The sequence below is a fragment of the Erythrolamprus reginae genome, chromosome Z (assembly GCF_031021105.1).
Source record: "Erythrolamprus reginae isolate rEryReg1 chromosome Z, rEryReg1.hap1, whole genome shotgun sequence".
Taxonomy (NCBI): domain Eukaryota; kingdom Metazoa; phylum Chordata; class Lepidosauria; order Squamata; family Dipsadidae; genus Erythrolamprus; species Erythrolamprus reginae.
Genome location: NC_091963.1, coordinates 105301679 through 105315378, shown reverse-complemented (window position 1 = coordinate 105315378; position 13700 = coordinate 105301679). Strand labels below are relative to the sequence as shown.

The window sequence follows — 13700 nt, the reverse complement described above, 5'->3', positions numbered from 1 at the left end:
GAAATTAAAATATAAAGTATTAAAATTATGGTAAAAAGTGAGTGGGGAGCAAGGGGGAGGTGGAATCTGCTATTGATCCATGAACCACTTTCAGTGTGACCCCCCCCCTCTGCAGTTGGACCCTCAAGCATCTGGCCGAGCCAAGTCTTCAGGGCCTTATAGAAGATCAGAAGGGTGGGAGCAGACTTCATCCAGAAGAGAGCAAGGTATTTCAAAGGGCAGGTGGCAGGAGCCATTGCATTTTGAAAATTAGCTTTATATGTTCCTCATTCAACTTCATTTTCAAAAAAGCTTAGAAGAATGAGAATAATACACCAGAGATATCTGTGATGGAAAATTTATTTAAAAACAGATAAAAATGTAACATTATCCTTAGTGTCATGATTATGCAAGTAGTTACAGCTTAGATTAGCTGTTTACAATTTATTTCTTCGAAGAACTGACGGATAGGAATACTGACGTTTTAACGCAAATGGAATGCGAATGGCTATAACATAACTAAACACGAAAACAAAACATCCTTTAGAAAATAAAAATTGTCAAAAGGTTTGATGAAATTGCGTCTTCGAACAAGATTCAAGATAGTAACACTATACAAAGTTCAAGCAATATAATTTCAAATTCATTCAGTTATAGCAGGCACTAGCAGCTGGAGAAATTGAATGACAAGAGTTCTGTGTAAACTTTAAACGCGCATATAAATTTACTATAACTTTCTCCCAAAGTGAATAGCTATTTTGAACCCAATGGGATTCCATAGAAATCAGCATTGATTTTAGCAAAGGGCTCATTTAAACAAACATAGTATTCAAGTAGTTAGGAATTGAGTGCAACTAATGGCGGTATACTTTTGTGTTAAAATCATTTAAATGATAACTTAAATTCCACTGTAACATAAATAAGATCCTTAGATAATTATTAAATAATACCTCTACATAGAATTTTACAGCAAATGAACACACACGTTTATACTTATGAATTTTTAAAACTTGAAATGGTATCAACTTAACCACTTGGCCTTGTTAGAATGAGTTGGTCTGCCTCTATCACCAGATTCTTAAAACGAAGATGATTATGCCTGGTGACATAACATAGGTGGCTTCGTGATATCAGAAGCTGTCTAGCAAATAGTCTGACAGAATGACAGAGGGAGTGCTGTTTATTAGTTTGCTTTAAATCAAGAATTCATTTTGGACCAGGATTACTGTATATAAAGCAAGGTTAAGCAGTCTGAGAGTTGTTGACCTTTTAATGCTACATTTATTTTCTGCACAATACAGTATAGCAAATGATAGAGGATGAGGGAAGTTATGAATCAAACCTCTTCTAAAAAGAGACCAGGCATATCTGCAGTCTATTTTGCACCAGTAAAAAATAATAAGACCATAGATTATATTGTATGCCCCAAATACTAATAAAGACATGAGTTGCAAACTTCTCTTGTGTTTCATCCTGTAGTTTCGTCTAGCTACCACCAGCTAGTACTCTTATGTTTAAATATTAAACAATAGTTTAATGTTGTATGTACCTCAACATACATGCCACACATGGCAATAGCACTGTGAGTGGCTGAAATCTAAACAACTGCTTTCCGTTCATCTGACAGCATTGCTATAAATAATAAATAAATATCTAGTACTGAAGTCCAAATTCAAGATTCAACAATTCTGACACTATAAATATTAAATATGCTAATAAATTAAAACTCATAACAAACTATTAAAAACTGATCACAATGGTATTTCATCAGAGAAAGAAGAGATGGAGTGAACTGGGAACTTGCCATTGTAAGAATACTGTACATTTCACTGCAAAATATTTGATGTTTTCGGGGGGAAATCCATTTTTCTTACATCATCAGTCATAAACAACTGAAGTTTTAACTGCAGCAATTTCTCAAGTGACAAAAGATCTCTGAAAGAGTCTGAAGGCAAATTTTCCCATTTCCACATATATGTGTGAGATGCTCTTCTTTCAATACTGTACCAATAATCATTTGAAGTGAATGCTAAATACATAAAAATTTAAACAGATTTAAAACAAATTACAACTTAACTCAGTGTTTCTCAACTTTAGCAACTCTTAAGACTTTAACTTTCCTCAAAGCCAGAATTGCTGAGGTTGAGAAACAGTGGTTTAAGAGAATGGAGTGTTCACAATATAAGACAATGGCTTTCCACAACATGATGCGTCTTAAGCAACCCAGCTCAGTTTTAGTCTAATCTAACATTGTTGTCCAAACTCAGCTAATATTTTTATTTCTCTTAGAGCTAAATTTATCTGGATTACTTTATTGCCCCCCTACTTTCAGTATATTTAAAATTGTGTATAAAAATTTAAAATAAATTAAAAACAAAGACAAAGAAGCTGGAATTCTACCCGTCGAAGCTGTCCTGCCCTGCAAAAGCAAGTCACAGAACTATTTCAACTTCAAAGTCTTTGGTGAGATTTGTCCATAGATTCCCTTTATGTGCTACAATGTCTCAGGGCCCGGAAAATCTTATCCATAAATATCTGGAGTTTGCAGAGAACCAGGTAGCTTCCAATTTCTCTTTGAACTTGCACAAAGGTAGGCTCATTTTCTGCCTGTGGATAGATAACGCTGGTCAAACTGCTTTCTTCCATCTGAAACAAAGATTAGAGAAATTGAGGAATTTCATATTAATAATTAACATTTGCATACTAACTCCAACAGCATCCAAATCAGCCTTGCATGTTACTCTTCGATTAATCCTATTTCATCCAATGTTGTCACTATTATATTCTGAGTCCTCTTCAATGACCTTATTTTAATAAATAAGTTGTGTTTGTGTCATGGCAAGGGACAATTTAACCCAGCAGGGAAAAACATGGTCCCAGCCTTCAGAAAAGCAAAGAGAAGCATTTTTGCTCCACAATGAGCAGTGGGTCAACAGATTTGCTCATAAATACATATCTGAGCTAGTGTAAGCAAAACAACGCACTCAGACATATTTACTTCCTCATGCATCCACACATCCATATTCTCTGACCTACCATAGTTGCAGCAACAATTTTATAAGACAGGCATGAAGGATTGCCTAATCTCACAGAGTGCAGAAGTTTGTATATGTTAGGATTAATGCATGAACAGGAAAAATATTCGTATCATATAAAATAAAAGTTTACTACAGTAGAAAGATGTGCAAAAGCCAGGGCCTAGGATTATTTAAAATGTGAAGAGCAAAAGCCTAAGTATTTATTACTTTGAAATTTATGCTTAGAAAATGACAAAGGCAACACTCCTTCCTTTTACAAGACTGGATGTACAGCTGTTCAGCAAGTAATAGCAACAAAGGTTATTCCTGAAGGTGGAGTGGGGCAGTAATTGGGGGGAAAACACACAACCCTTCCTGCAAACACAGCACTTTGGGCTGTATCTGAGAGCCTAAGCAGTCCGCTTCTTAGATCCCATATAAAAGCATCCACCACCACAAGGATATGGCTTCTCTATGAGGATTGAGTAGTGTGCATCTTGAAAATACCAGGGCCATAGAGTACTTTGGATCTAATACTTTAAAAAGTGCTCTGGAATATGAAATTAGCAGGAGAATCCCAATGGCTTTCCCTTTCACAGTTATTGTGTGATCCCAGAAAAAGATACAGCCTACAAGTGTTGCAACTAATGTTATAGTCATACTCCATGTATCCTTTGGAAATTGAATCTAAAGTACTCTCCATATCTGCAATTTTTAGAAATTTATCTTCATAGTTCATCAATATTCCCCAAGACAACATTGCTAATGTCCAGGTAAATTATTAAAGCAGGTTCACACACTCATACATATACTAAATGTCTCTTATATTCCCCTTAGAACGGGGTGGTTTACCCTCAATACCTGGCTCTGATCTTTTCCCAACTTAAAGAATATTTATGCAATTCCTCACCTGTTGTTGAATGTTGCGGGACAAGTTGGAAATATCCAGCTGAACACCAAGGACTTGGTCAGCGTAAGTTGTTAAGATTTGGCGAATATATGAGAGGTAACTGAAGTACATTTGGAGACCAGCCTGTATCTGATTGAAGCATCTTTCCTATATGATGTAAATGTAATAGGGAATTATTTTAAAAAGTTATTACGCATTCTTTTCTTACACAAATTTCAATAAAACGTTTCTTTGATTACAATGGTGTTGTACAACTTCTGCATTCAGAGACAAGTCAATCACTGTTCTTCAATTGAAATTGAAAAAAAGTGATTTCCACAATAAAATGTACATATACTCGGAAAACAAACCCGATTCTGCTGTGCCACAATTAAAAGCTATGTTAATTACAACTGAGGTTAAAGATAAGGAAACAATGACACTATCCAGGATGAAATGTTAGAATTGGCTTAATATGAATAAATATGAACGATTTCTACTGATTTAAATTAAGCAACGAAGGGGAAACTGAAGCATAAGAGTGACTCCATTTCTCTACCATTTTAAGCAATGGTGAGCCAATATATATTAGGAATTAATAGATTAACAGTGGAAAATTGGCAAAGTTATAAAAAGTGGTCGTCAGAAAAACGTGTATTGAATAAACATACACGTTAATTAAACAATAAAATAGATGTAGAAAATCTATACACTACACTTGAATTTATAGCTCTTAAGAAATGTTTACTGGGGAAAAAGATGGAAATTTTATCTTAATGCTGTTATCAGTGATATTTACCTATTTTGTAATATTCTTCTTTGGGATGTTGGCTAGCCCAAAATTATTATATTGGATAGATATGTAAAATATGAACACTCGGAGACTAAGGTCTGCTTTAAAAAAAAATAAAAATCCATCTAGACTCAATCCCAGAGTACATTTTTGGAATTAGGATATGAGCATGGCAGAAGCAAATTAATATTAGTGCATTGCTGTCTTATTTCATGTTTAGGGTTTGCCTGTTCACCTTTTAAGGAATAACAAATATTTCCAAGTTGAATTTGACACCATAGTACTAATGGACAAATTTAAAGTAGGCACCCATCAAGGAGTTAAGTGTACTTATGTACTTTATAATAAAGTTGTCAAATATTACACAATGCATGTGTTTTGTCAGTGGAAACCCCATTAAAAAGGTTAAGATTATTAAGTTTAGAAAAAAGGTGGGCGATTATTTCATCTCCAATGAAATCAAGCTACTGATTTAGATGTTTATGGATATTACGTGGAACTACAACAGAATACACCTACTCTTGTTATGGGGAATGTGTAAAAACTTGAAATAGAGTCAAAAAGATCATTTGTATAGCACATTCACAGACCAGGTAGGTGAGCATCTGCAGGAGTGAGTCCCATTACTGGCTTAAAATCAATATTGCTTTATTTCTGCTTTGATTTGTCTGCAGTACTTTTACAATATAACTGATTATGGATAATACAGTCTGAGAGAGTATATTTGTACATATGTACAACTTTTAAAATTGGAAAAGATCCCCCTGAGCACAGCACGGCTCATGTCTTACCTCAATCTAATTTAAAAAACATTTATTATCCTTCAGGAGAAAGAAAAACAGAGGAGGCAATATGACAAAATGAAGTATCTTTGCTTACAAGTACACTTCTGAGAACCAAATAATTTCCAAAACCATTTTTAGGAAATTAAAAATAGTTGGTGGCTAGAGTCAAACGCTCTGTCTTCTCAGACAAAACAATCACCAGCTAGAAAAAAGAGCCAGTCTGGGTAAAAAAAGGATTTCTAAAACCTCGAAAGGTGATTAAAAAGCATCCTTTTCAGTTTACTTATAAGGAAGGATACTTAGCCAATCATGTAGGCTGGAGAATTCTGGGAGTTGAAGTCTGTGTATCTTAAATTTGCTGAGCCTAGGCAGCCATTAGTCTAGACCAGGGGTAGGCAAAGGTGGCTCTTCTATGACTTGTGGACTTCAACTCCCAGAATTCCTGAGCCAATCATGCTAGCTCAGGAATTCTGGGGCTTAAAAGTCTACATGTCATAGAAGAGCCAACTTTGCCTATTCCTGGTCTAGACAGCACATAGGCTGTTTATGAGAACACTCAAAGATGCTCTTAAAATCCCAAATATTGCCATGATTTCTCACAAAATTATGTGCTGCTACCCTAATACTTCTTGCATTGAGGGGGGAAATGCTTTTAAGTTACAAATCAGATAGGTGTTGCTACTTACCATGTCACAGGGGTCCTGCTGGCAATAAGAGATGTTAACTTGATAAATGCCCAAGAGTTTCTCTATCGTTACCAGTTCTCTGTTGCTGCCAAAGCTGAATGCTTTACGCTGGAGGGGAAAAAAAGAAAAATATTTTATGAAGAGGTATTTCTGGGATTCCAAAAAAACCAGAGCAAACATATTTGAGTGCTTTATATCCTTGCTGCCTAAAAGCAGTATTTTACAAAATCCTTCCTCCTCCCACAATCCTGTTTTTGCTATACTTCAAAACCCAATGAAAGGAAAGTTTATGTACATATTAAAAGAATGCATATTAATTTACTTATATGAATATAAAGACCATTTTAATAATCCTAAATCCTGTCCTCCTTGTACATTGTGCCAAATTGCAGTTTTAAATGGTTGAATCGAAATTTCACTATTAAAGAAGCCTCCATGAATCCAATAGGATATTTTTATCATTTCTCCACTAACTTCTGGTACCTTCATAAAATCTGTCAGACATTATTGAAGTGATATTAAAGTACTGTTGTTTTGGGCCAACAAAGGCTGGATGACTCCGAAGGTGCTGTAAGCTATTAATGAATGAATTATCTTAGTCAAAACTACTTTTAAATTTGGTTGGTTTTCACTATTTAGCTCTGTGAGGCTGATATGCAAATAGCAGTATGGAAAAGGGCTGAATAATGCTGCATTCTGACACAGAAAATATTTATCTTGAGACTCACTATTTAAAATTTCCTACCAAGTTTCTAAATCTTTAAGCAGGATGCTTTAAAGTACACGAGTAATGCATATGGAAATCTCGGGAGGTAATGAGGACTATTGGATATGACTTCCAGCAATTAGGAGATTTTGACTGCCCTTTTCATCTTATCTTCCTCATGATTAACAAATCTTTTCATCTTCCTCATGCTTAACATATTATGTTCTACTACAAATAGGGAGTTGAATCCATATCAGCCACACAGAGCTAAACAGTGAAAACCAATCAAACTTAAAAATTAGCTGTGACTAATGTAATTTCTTCATTAATAGCTTACAGCACCTTTGGAGTTATCCAGCCGTTGTTGGACCAAAACAAAAATAATGATAACTTTAATATCGCTTCAATAACATCTGAGTGATTTTATGAAGACACTAGAAGTTAGTGGAGAAATAGTTTTTTTAAAATCCTAATGGATTCATTGAGGCTTCCTTTAAATATAGTACAGTGAAACATGGATTCAACCCTTTAAATTTGAGTACAACTTGGCACAATTTACAATGACTGTTTTAAGGGTTATTCTTAAAATAAAGATTAAATTTGGCCTCTGAATTTAGAGCCTTGTTCACTATAAGCCCTTATATGAACTACTAGGTACACAATCCAAACTAAAAAAAAAAAACATTTAAAGAATTGCAAAGGAGGGTCAAGTAGGTAATTCTACTCCCTTGGATTTTCTCCCTTTGTATTTAGTAAACCTTAATTACAATATATTTCATATTTGTTTGACAGATTGAATCAAAATATTTCCTCCCAACACCCAAAGAGGAAGACATCAAGAACGCCAAACTTTGCTGGCTTGTTTGCAAACAATTTTCCCCCTTGAGCTTTGACATTCTGAATTGGCACAATCTTACATATATTCCGGAAGCATGGGACAGAAACATTTGTGTAATTTTAGTAGGGAGGGAATCTATTCAGTGTGCTAGGAAATGCATGAGATTAACATACATTTCCTAGCACACTGGAAGACTGAGCTGTAATTTATGGGAAGTACTTGAAAAGGAACCCATATCTGAATGGTGTTCCAAGTATTTTATGTGAAAATTTCAGTCCACTATGAACTTTGATTTTTCTGTATGCATAATGCTCCAATTATTTTAATCTACCACTGTTCTCAATTATGTCACTGTAGTAGGAGCAGGAATTTTGCTACAATGGGCATTAAGGTATCTCTAAGTAACGTCCTTCATGCCAAGTCTTCTGTACTCCTAAATTTAAACTCTATGCTATGTAGATATTGCTGCACTTTAAATGCTGGTTTTCTTCATTACAGCTGCAAAAAGGTTGAAATTCAACATATGCAAGATTATTGATTTTCCACTCATACAAGTGTTTGGGTGGATTTGATAGGCTGTTGACCAAACTCAACAATTGTATTGCAGGCCCATGTTGTTTTATAACCTGAAGCATCTTCTACTAACTAAAAGAGATGTCAACTGCAAACTCTCTACCGTAGCATAGCCATGGTTATAAACAGGTATCTTAATTGGTCCACTGATTAATATTTCATTCTTTTCTTCAAGAATACAAGAACTTCTACAGAAGGTATCAGTAGTGAGGCACTACAGTAGTACATCTAAGTGTAGACTGAAAGCACCATCACCATCGAAAGTAGTAATGTTTTAAAGCCACATCTGTGCTATCTTATCACATATGTTTATATTACTCAGATTCTTCCCCAAATCCTCCCTTGTTATTTAAAATTATGCATTGATTTAAGTAGTGATTTAAAGGGTCTTTTTAACTTTGAGAGTCTATGAAATAACATTTCAGGGGAAGCAAATCAAAAGACTTCAAGTTTATTGCTTCAATACATTTAACTTTGTTCCCCTTCACAATTCAACATTTTCCATTTGTCTGAGATTCTGCTGTATCATTTCAATATAATAAGGGTAGTTTATAAATTTTATATTAATTTAAAAATAGGATTTCATGTAGCTATATTACATCTCAAATTCATAAATGTCAATAACAATACTGGGAATCTAGTCCCCAATCTAAATCTCCAGGTTAAAAATATTGAATTAAAACTTAATATTGGAAGAAGAAAATAAAACTACCATCATTGTAGTGGAGGATTTACCCAACATAGCTGGCAAACATTTTCGTCAACGTATCCTATACGTTGAAGTTATACCAATATCTATACAAGGAATCAATAGATTATTTATTTCCCTCTCTCACTACAGATTCCTTAATTTTTGTTGGAAAGAAACTTATTATACAGCAATTTAATACATGTTTGACTCAAAAGCCAATTGGTAAATGCTGATAACATAGCCCCAACTCCTTTAAAATATACTTACCACAAGCCCATTCAATGCAACGAGATCAGCCTTTATCCTGATGGCAAACTCCTTATTTTTTGAAACAAACTGGTGTAAACCAGGATCTCCAGAAAATTCTGCATGAGGTGCAGCTAAGCACATTAACCAAGAAAGTGCAAAACTGATCAGAAGAAGACCACCTGGGAAAATAAAAGAATATACAATGGTCAGGAGAGGTTGGTCATTAAAAACAAACAAACTGGACCCACTTCTAGGAGCTGCACTAAATTATCTAGCTGATACTAATAACTAAAAGGCTGAAACCATTAGACAGTTTTAATACGATTATAATTTATCAGCTCCATACCACCGTCTTCGCTTCCGTTAAAACAAGGAAAAGTGGAATAGCTCGAGCTATTCTGAAATCGAGCTAAGCTGAGCGCAAGTGGTTGGAAAACTGATTCCGTCAGAATTACTCTTATTATTCTAGCACGTGCAACAAATTAAGCGAGACTCAGCCTAAAATGCGGGTCCTGCCGCTTTCGTTCCCCAACCTTTCCAACTCAGGGGCGTCTCTATCAAGTGGCAACCTTTCAAATCTTTGCCTTCGCCTGACGTGAGTCCCCGCAAGAGCTACGGCGGGTTTTTCGAAACCCAGTTGCCCAGCTCGTTTGGTGAAGGAAAAAAAAAGTGAAAATGTCAGTCGGCTGGAAAACGAAGCCGCGTCTTTCTTTCTCTGAACCTTTGGAAAGAACTTCGAGGCACGTACCAGAATTCCCATTTCCTTCCCCCTTAAACGTACAGAGGCCAGTCTTGACCTCTGGAAATAAAAGAATTTAACCAGATCGAGTTTTATTCTCCTACAATAAAATGCGGAGAGAACGGTTCCCCACCTGGGCGTTTTTCAGAGCTTGTTAAACATTCCTGAAGGCGGTGCTAAGGAGGAGCGACCGGTCAGGAAGGTAAACCGGGACTTGTCCTTTCTTCCCTCAGCAGCAAAGGTGGGTAATAGTCCCAGTAGTCGTAAAGAAAAGCGCTCGCCCCGAGAGACGCCAAAAAAGCTGCCCTTCCCGAGGACCTGCCTCGAGCGCTACTTACTCTGTGTTGAACTCATCCTTCTGCAGAAAAACTTTTGGTCTCGCCTACTTTCTCCGCCCTGTTCTTCGAAAACGACGCGCTTGTGATTCGGGAGGTCACTGGAGAACGGATGCCTGGGTTGCTGTGAATCAAACTCTTCTCCATTGGGGGTATTTATAGAGAGAGAATATTCAGGAACTTCCTCCGGAGGGAGGGGCAGTGGAAGCTAATTGAGAGGAGTGGTGTTAGGCAATCTCACATTTTTTCCTTTATGCACTTAATTACGGTAAATTCTGAGTGTCCTTGATCAGGGTCAAAGGGTGGGAGATGAGGATCTGCAACAGGAGCTTATTTCCTACCTGTGAAATAAGTTTCACAGGTAATTCTGGGGTTATTTAATTAAAGTCTCAAAGAAGTCATAGATGGCTCCAATATTGGAACAACCTTCTGGTGATCTTTTAAAACTCTATTGAAATTATTGAAGACTTTGTTCTTTTTTAAATAGCCCAATAAGGAGTTTAAACTTCATGTTTGAAGATGAAGTATTATTTTATGGAAAATAAACAAAGTAACAAAATGCTATTCTATTTTTTTTAAAAAGTTTTCTCTCATGATTTAATTTAAGAGAGTTTATAACTAAAATATCATGTATTTTTCCAACCTTCCAGAGGCGTTTTACTTCTCAGATCTTGGGCCCATCTTTCCTCATATATTCCTTTACTCCTTCCATTATTTATTTATTGTAGAGCTATGGATTGGTTCCAGAGTGACAGCAGTCTTATCGGAATAGGGCTTGCCAAACAAAAAACTCATTAATCTTAATAGCCCTACCCAAGGTGTGACAAAACCTAGATCTGGTCAGGCTCTAGCAGTGACTTAAAATGACAGGAAGAAATGAGATTCCGAATCTGCCTAGTAAAAATAAAAGGCATGCGTAAGACTTGATACAATAGTACATATGAAACAGATTAACACCAGAGTTGATAAGAGAATCTAGACTGCTTAGAGCTATTTAAAATGGTTAATGTTACCATTGGCTAGCATTGAGTCCATATCATGAGAAATAATTGTTTCATTGTACTGGGACCCTGCTCAGACTTCATTTGGAATACAGTTTTCTGGATGTCCGTTAAAAAAAAAAAGATGGACAAATTCAACTAGTTCATAGGAAAGCTATTAGATTTGTGAAGAGTCTGGTGTCTAAATCGCATCAGGAATAGCTAAAGGATCTGGATGTATTTGTGGGGAGGTCAGATGGTAGTTTACAAATACAGTGGTACCTCTATCTAAGAACGCCTCTACTTATGAACTTTTCTAGATAAGAACCGGGTGTTCAAGATGTATTTTGCCTCTTTTCAAGAACCATTTTCCACTTACAAACCCAAGCCTCTGAAACTGTAACCGGAAAAGGCAGGGGGATGCCTCCGTGGGGTCTCTCTAGGAATCTCCTAGGAAGAAATGGGGCCAGAAAAGGCAGGGAGAAGCCTCTACGGGGTTTCTCTGAGAATCTCCTGGGAGGAAACAGGGCCTCCACCCTCCCTGCGGTTTCCCCAATCGCACACATTATTTGCTTTTACATTGATTCCCATGGGAAAAATTGCTTCTTCTTACAAACCTTTCTACTTAAGAACCTGGTCACGGAATGAATTAAGTTCGTAAGTAGAGGTCCACTGTATCTGAAGAGTTGGCATATATAGGTAGTCCTTAATTTACAATCAGTTGCTCAGCTATCAGTCACAATGGACCCCCCCCCCCCAATAACTACTAAAAAGCCATTCTAAAGTTCTGGCAACTGTCTTTTCCCATGATCACATGACCATATTTCAGCCCGTAACTAGCCCGTAACAAGCCCACATTTGTGACTATGTACAGCAGGAGTGTCAAACTGATGGCTGGTGGGCTGGATGCGTCACATGCAGGCCACACCCACCCCAGCTCCGCAAAGGGAAAAAAGATTGTGATATGTCACATGATGGCAATGTAATGTGGTGATTTTGACACCCCCGGTTTACAGCATCCTGCAGGCATGTGAATGCAAGTTACACCATTTTTGCCAAAACTAAGTGCTTCCTTTCCATTTTTTGCAAAAATGCCCCTTAGTGAATGAATTCACTTAATACCCATAGCGCTGATTGACAAAAGTTTGTAAAATTGTGTTGGATACAGTATGACCTACTTACTGTAGAACCATTATGATTTATGACTGCAATGGATAGGTTCCATTATGGTCATACATTGAAAACTATCAGCAGCAGAAGAATTGGATCGATTCTCTATTTCTTCAGAGAATAGAATAAGAAATAGTGGATTAAAACTACAAGGAAGTAGATGAGGCTAGAAAGCAGGAAGAACTTCCTGAATATACAAATTGTGAGCTAGTAGAGCAGGCTGCTACTTGAAATGAGGTTTTCTCATTCGAAGATGTTCAGAGACCAAATATTTATGTGTCAGAGGTGCTCTGGTGAAGGTTTGGACAAGACCTCCAATATATTCCTTTCAACTCAAAGATTTTATGCAGATTCACACTTAATCATCATTACTTCTCTAAACTTGGTTTACCCTCTGATAAAGAGTTGAGCTGAAAGCACAGGTAGTCCTCCACTTACAGTTGAGCCCAAAATTTATGTTGAGAAGTGAGATGGTTGTTGAGTGAATTTTGCCCTATTTTATGATCTTTCTTGCCATAGTTGTGAATCACTGCAGTCGTTAAGTTTGTAACATGGTTAAGTGAACTCTGCTTCCCCATTGGCAAGCCCACATTGCTTGTCAGAAAGTCGTGAAAGGTGATCACATGACCCTATGTCATTACAACTATCATAGATGTCACTCACTTGCCAAGCATCTGAATTCTGATAATATTTATTGATTGATTGATTGATATGATATGATTTGATTTGTATGCTGCCCCTCTCCGAGGACTCAGGGCAGCTCACAACATATCAAAGAAAACATAAGAATACATCTGGATCCAATTAATGTAATTAAAAAAACCTAAAAGTTGTAATATAATTAAAAAACATTCATTGACCACGGGATGGCTGCAATATGAAAAACGGCCCTAAGTCATTTTTCTTAGTGCCTTTATAACTTAGAATGGTCATTAAATAAGCAGCAACTATCCTGTGGAGTAGACATTTTGAATATCATAAAGCTTAATTTTAAAAGTATTTATTTCAGTCTTTTATAAAGTTTTTATAAAAGTTCTCCAATATTTTTCAGGGATTGCTGTCATTTATTATTTTATTTCCTATTTGGGAAAAGAAGACATTCTTGTAAATGGAGATAGGACTTCTGATTTGCATTCTAATGTTTGATTTTTTGATCTTACAAAATCTTTAAATTAATCTTGGTTTCTTCTGCTATTATGATAGTCATATTCAGACATTCTATTTAGAGATTGAAGGTTTAAGGTTGCTCATAGCCATGTTTCTTATTCTT

General features: G+C 36.2%; 1 protein-coding gene across 3 annotated transcripts; it reads right to left on the bottom strand.

The window, feature by feature from the left end:
• Positions 1-323: 323 nt before the first annotated feature.
• LOC139153759 (myelomonocytic growth factor-like) lies at positions 324-10448 on the bottom strand. Of its 3 annotated transcripts, none has more exons than XM_070728120.1 (5): positions 10284-10448; positions 9225-9385; positions 6150-6257; positions 3907-4053; positions 324-2625 (listed from the first exon to the last, which is right to left on the bottom strand). In XM_070728120.1, exons 1-5 carry the CDS (start codon positions 10297-10299, stop codon positions 2467-2469), a joined length of 591 nt encoding a protein of 196 aa, XP_070584221.1. In that variant the 5' UTR covers positions 10300-10448; the 3' UTR covers positions 324-2466. The 3 variants fall into 3 exon arrangements, with proteins under 3 accessions (XP_070584221.1, XP_070584223.1, XP_070584222.1); XM_070728122.1 differs by having other exon boundaries at positions 10079-10307; XM_070728121.1 differs by lacking the exon at positions 10284-10448 and adding an exon at positions 9955-10076.
• Positions 10449-13700: the final 3252 nt, after the last annotated feature.

Coding starts and splice junctions, on each gene's coding strand:
- LOC139153759 (XM_070728120.1), bottom strand. Junction 6,258..9,224: donor TTGCATTGAATGGGCTTGTG/GTAAGTATATTT, acceptor TTTCCCCTCCAG/CGTAAAGCATTCAGCTTTGG. Junction 2,626..3,906: donor CCCGCAACATTCAACAACAG/GTGAGGAATTGC, acceptor TCTTTGTTTCAG/ATGGAAGAAAGCAGTTTGAC.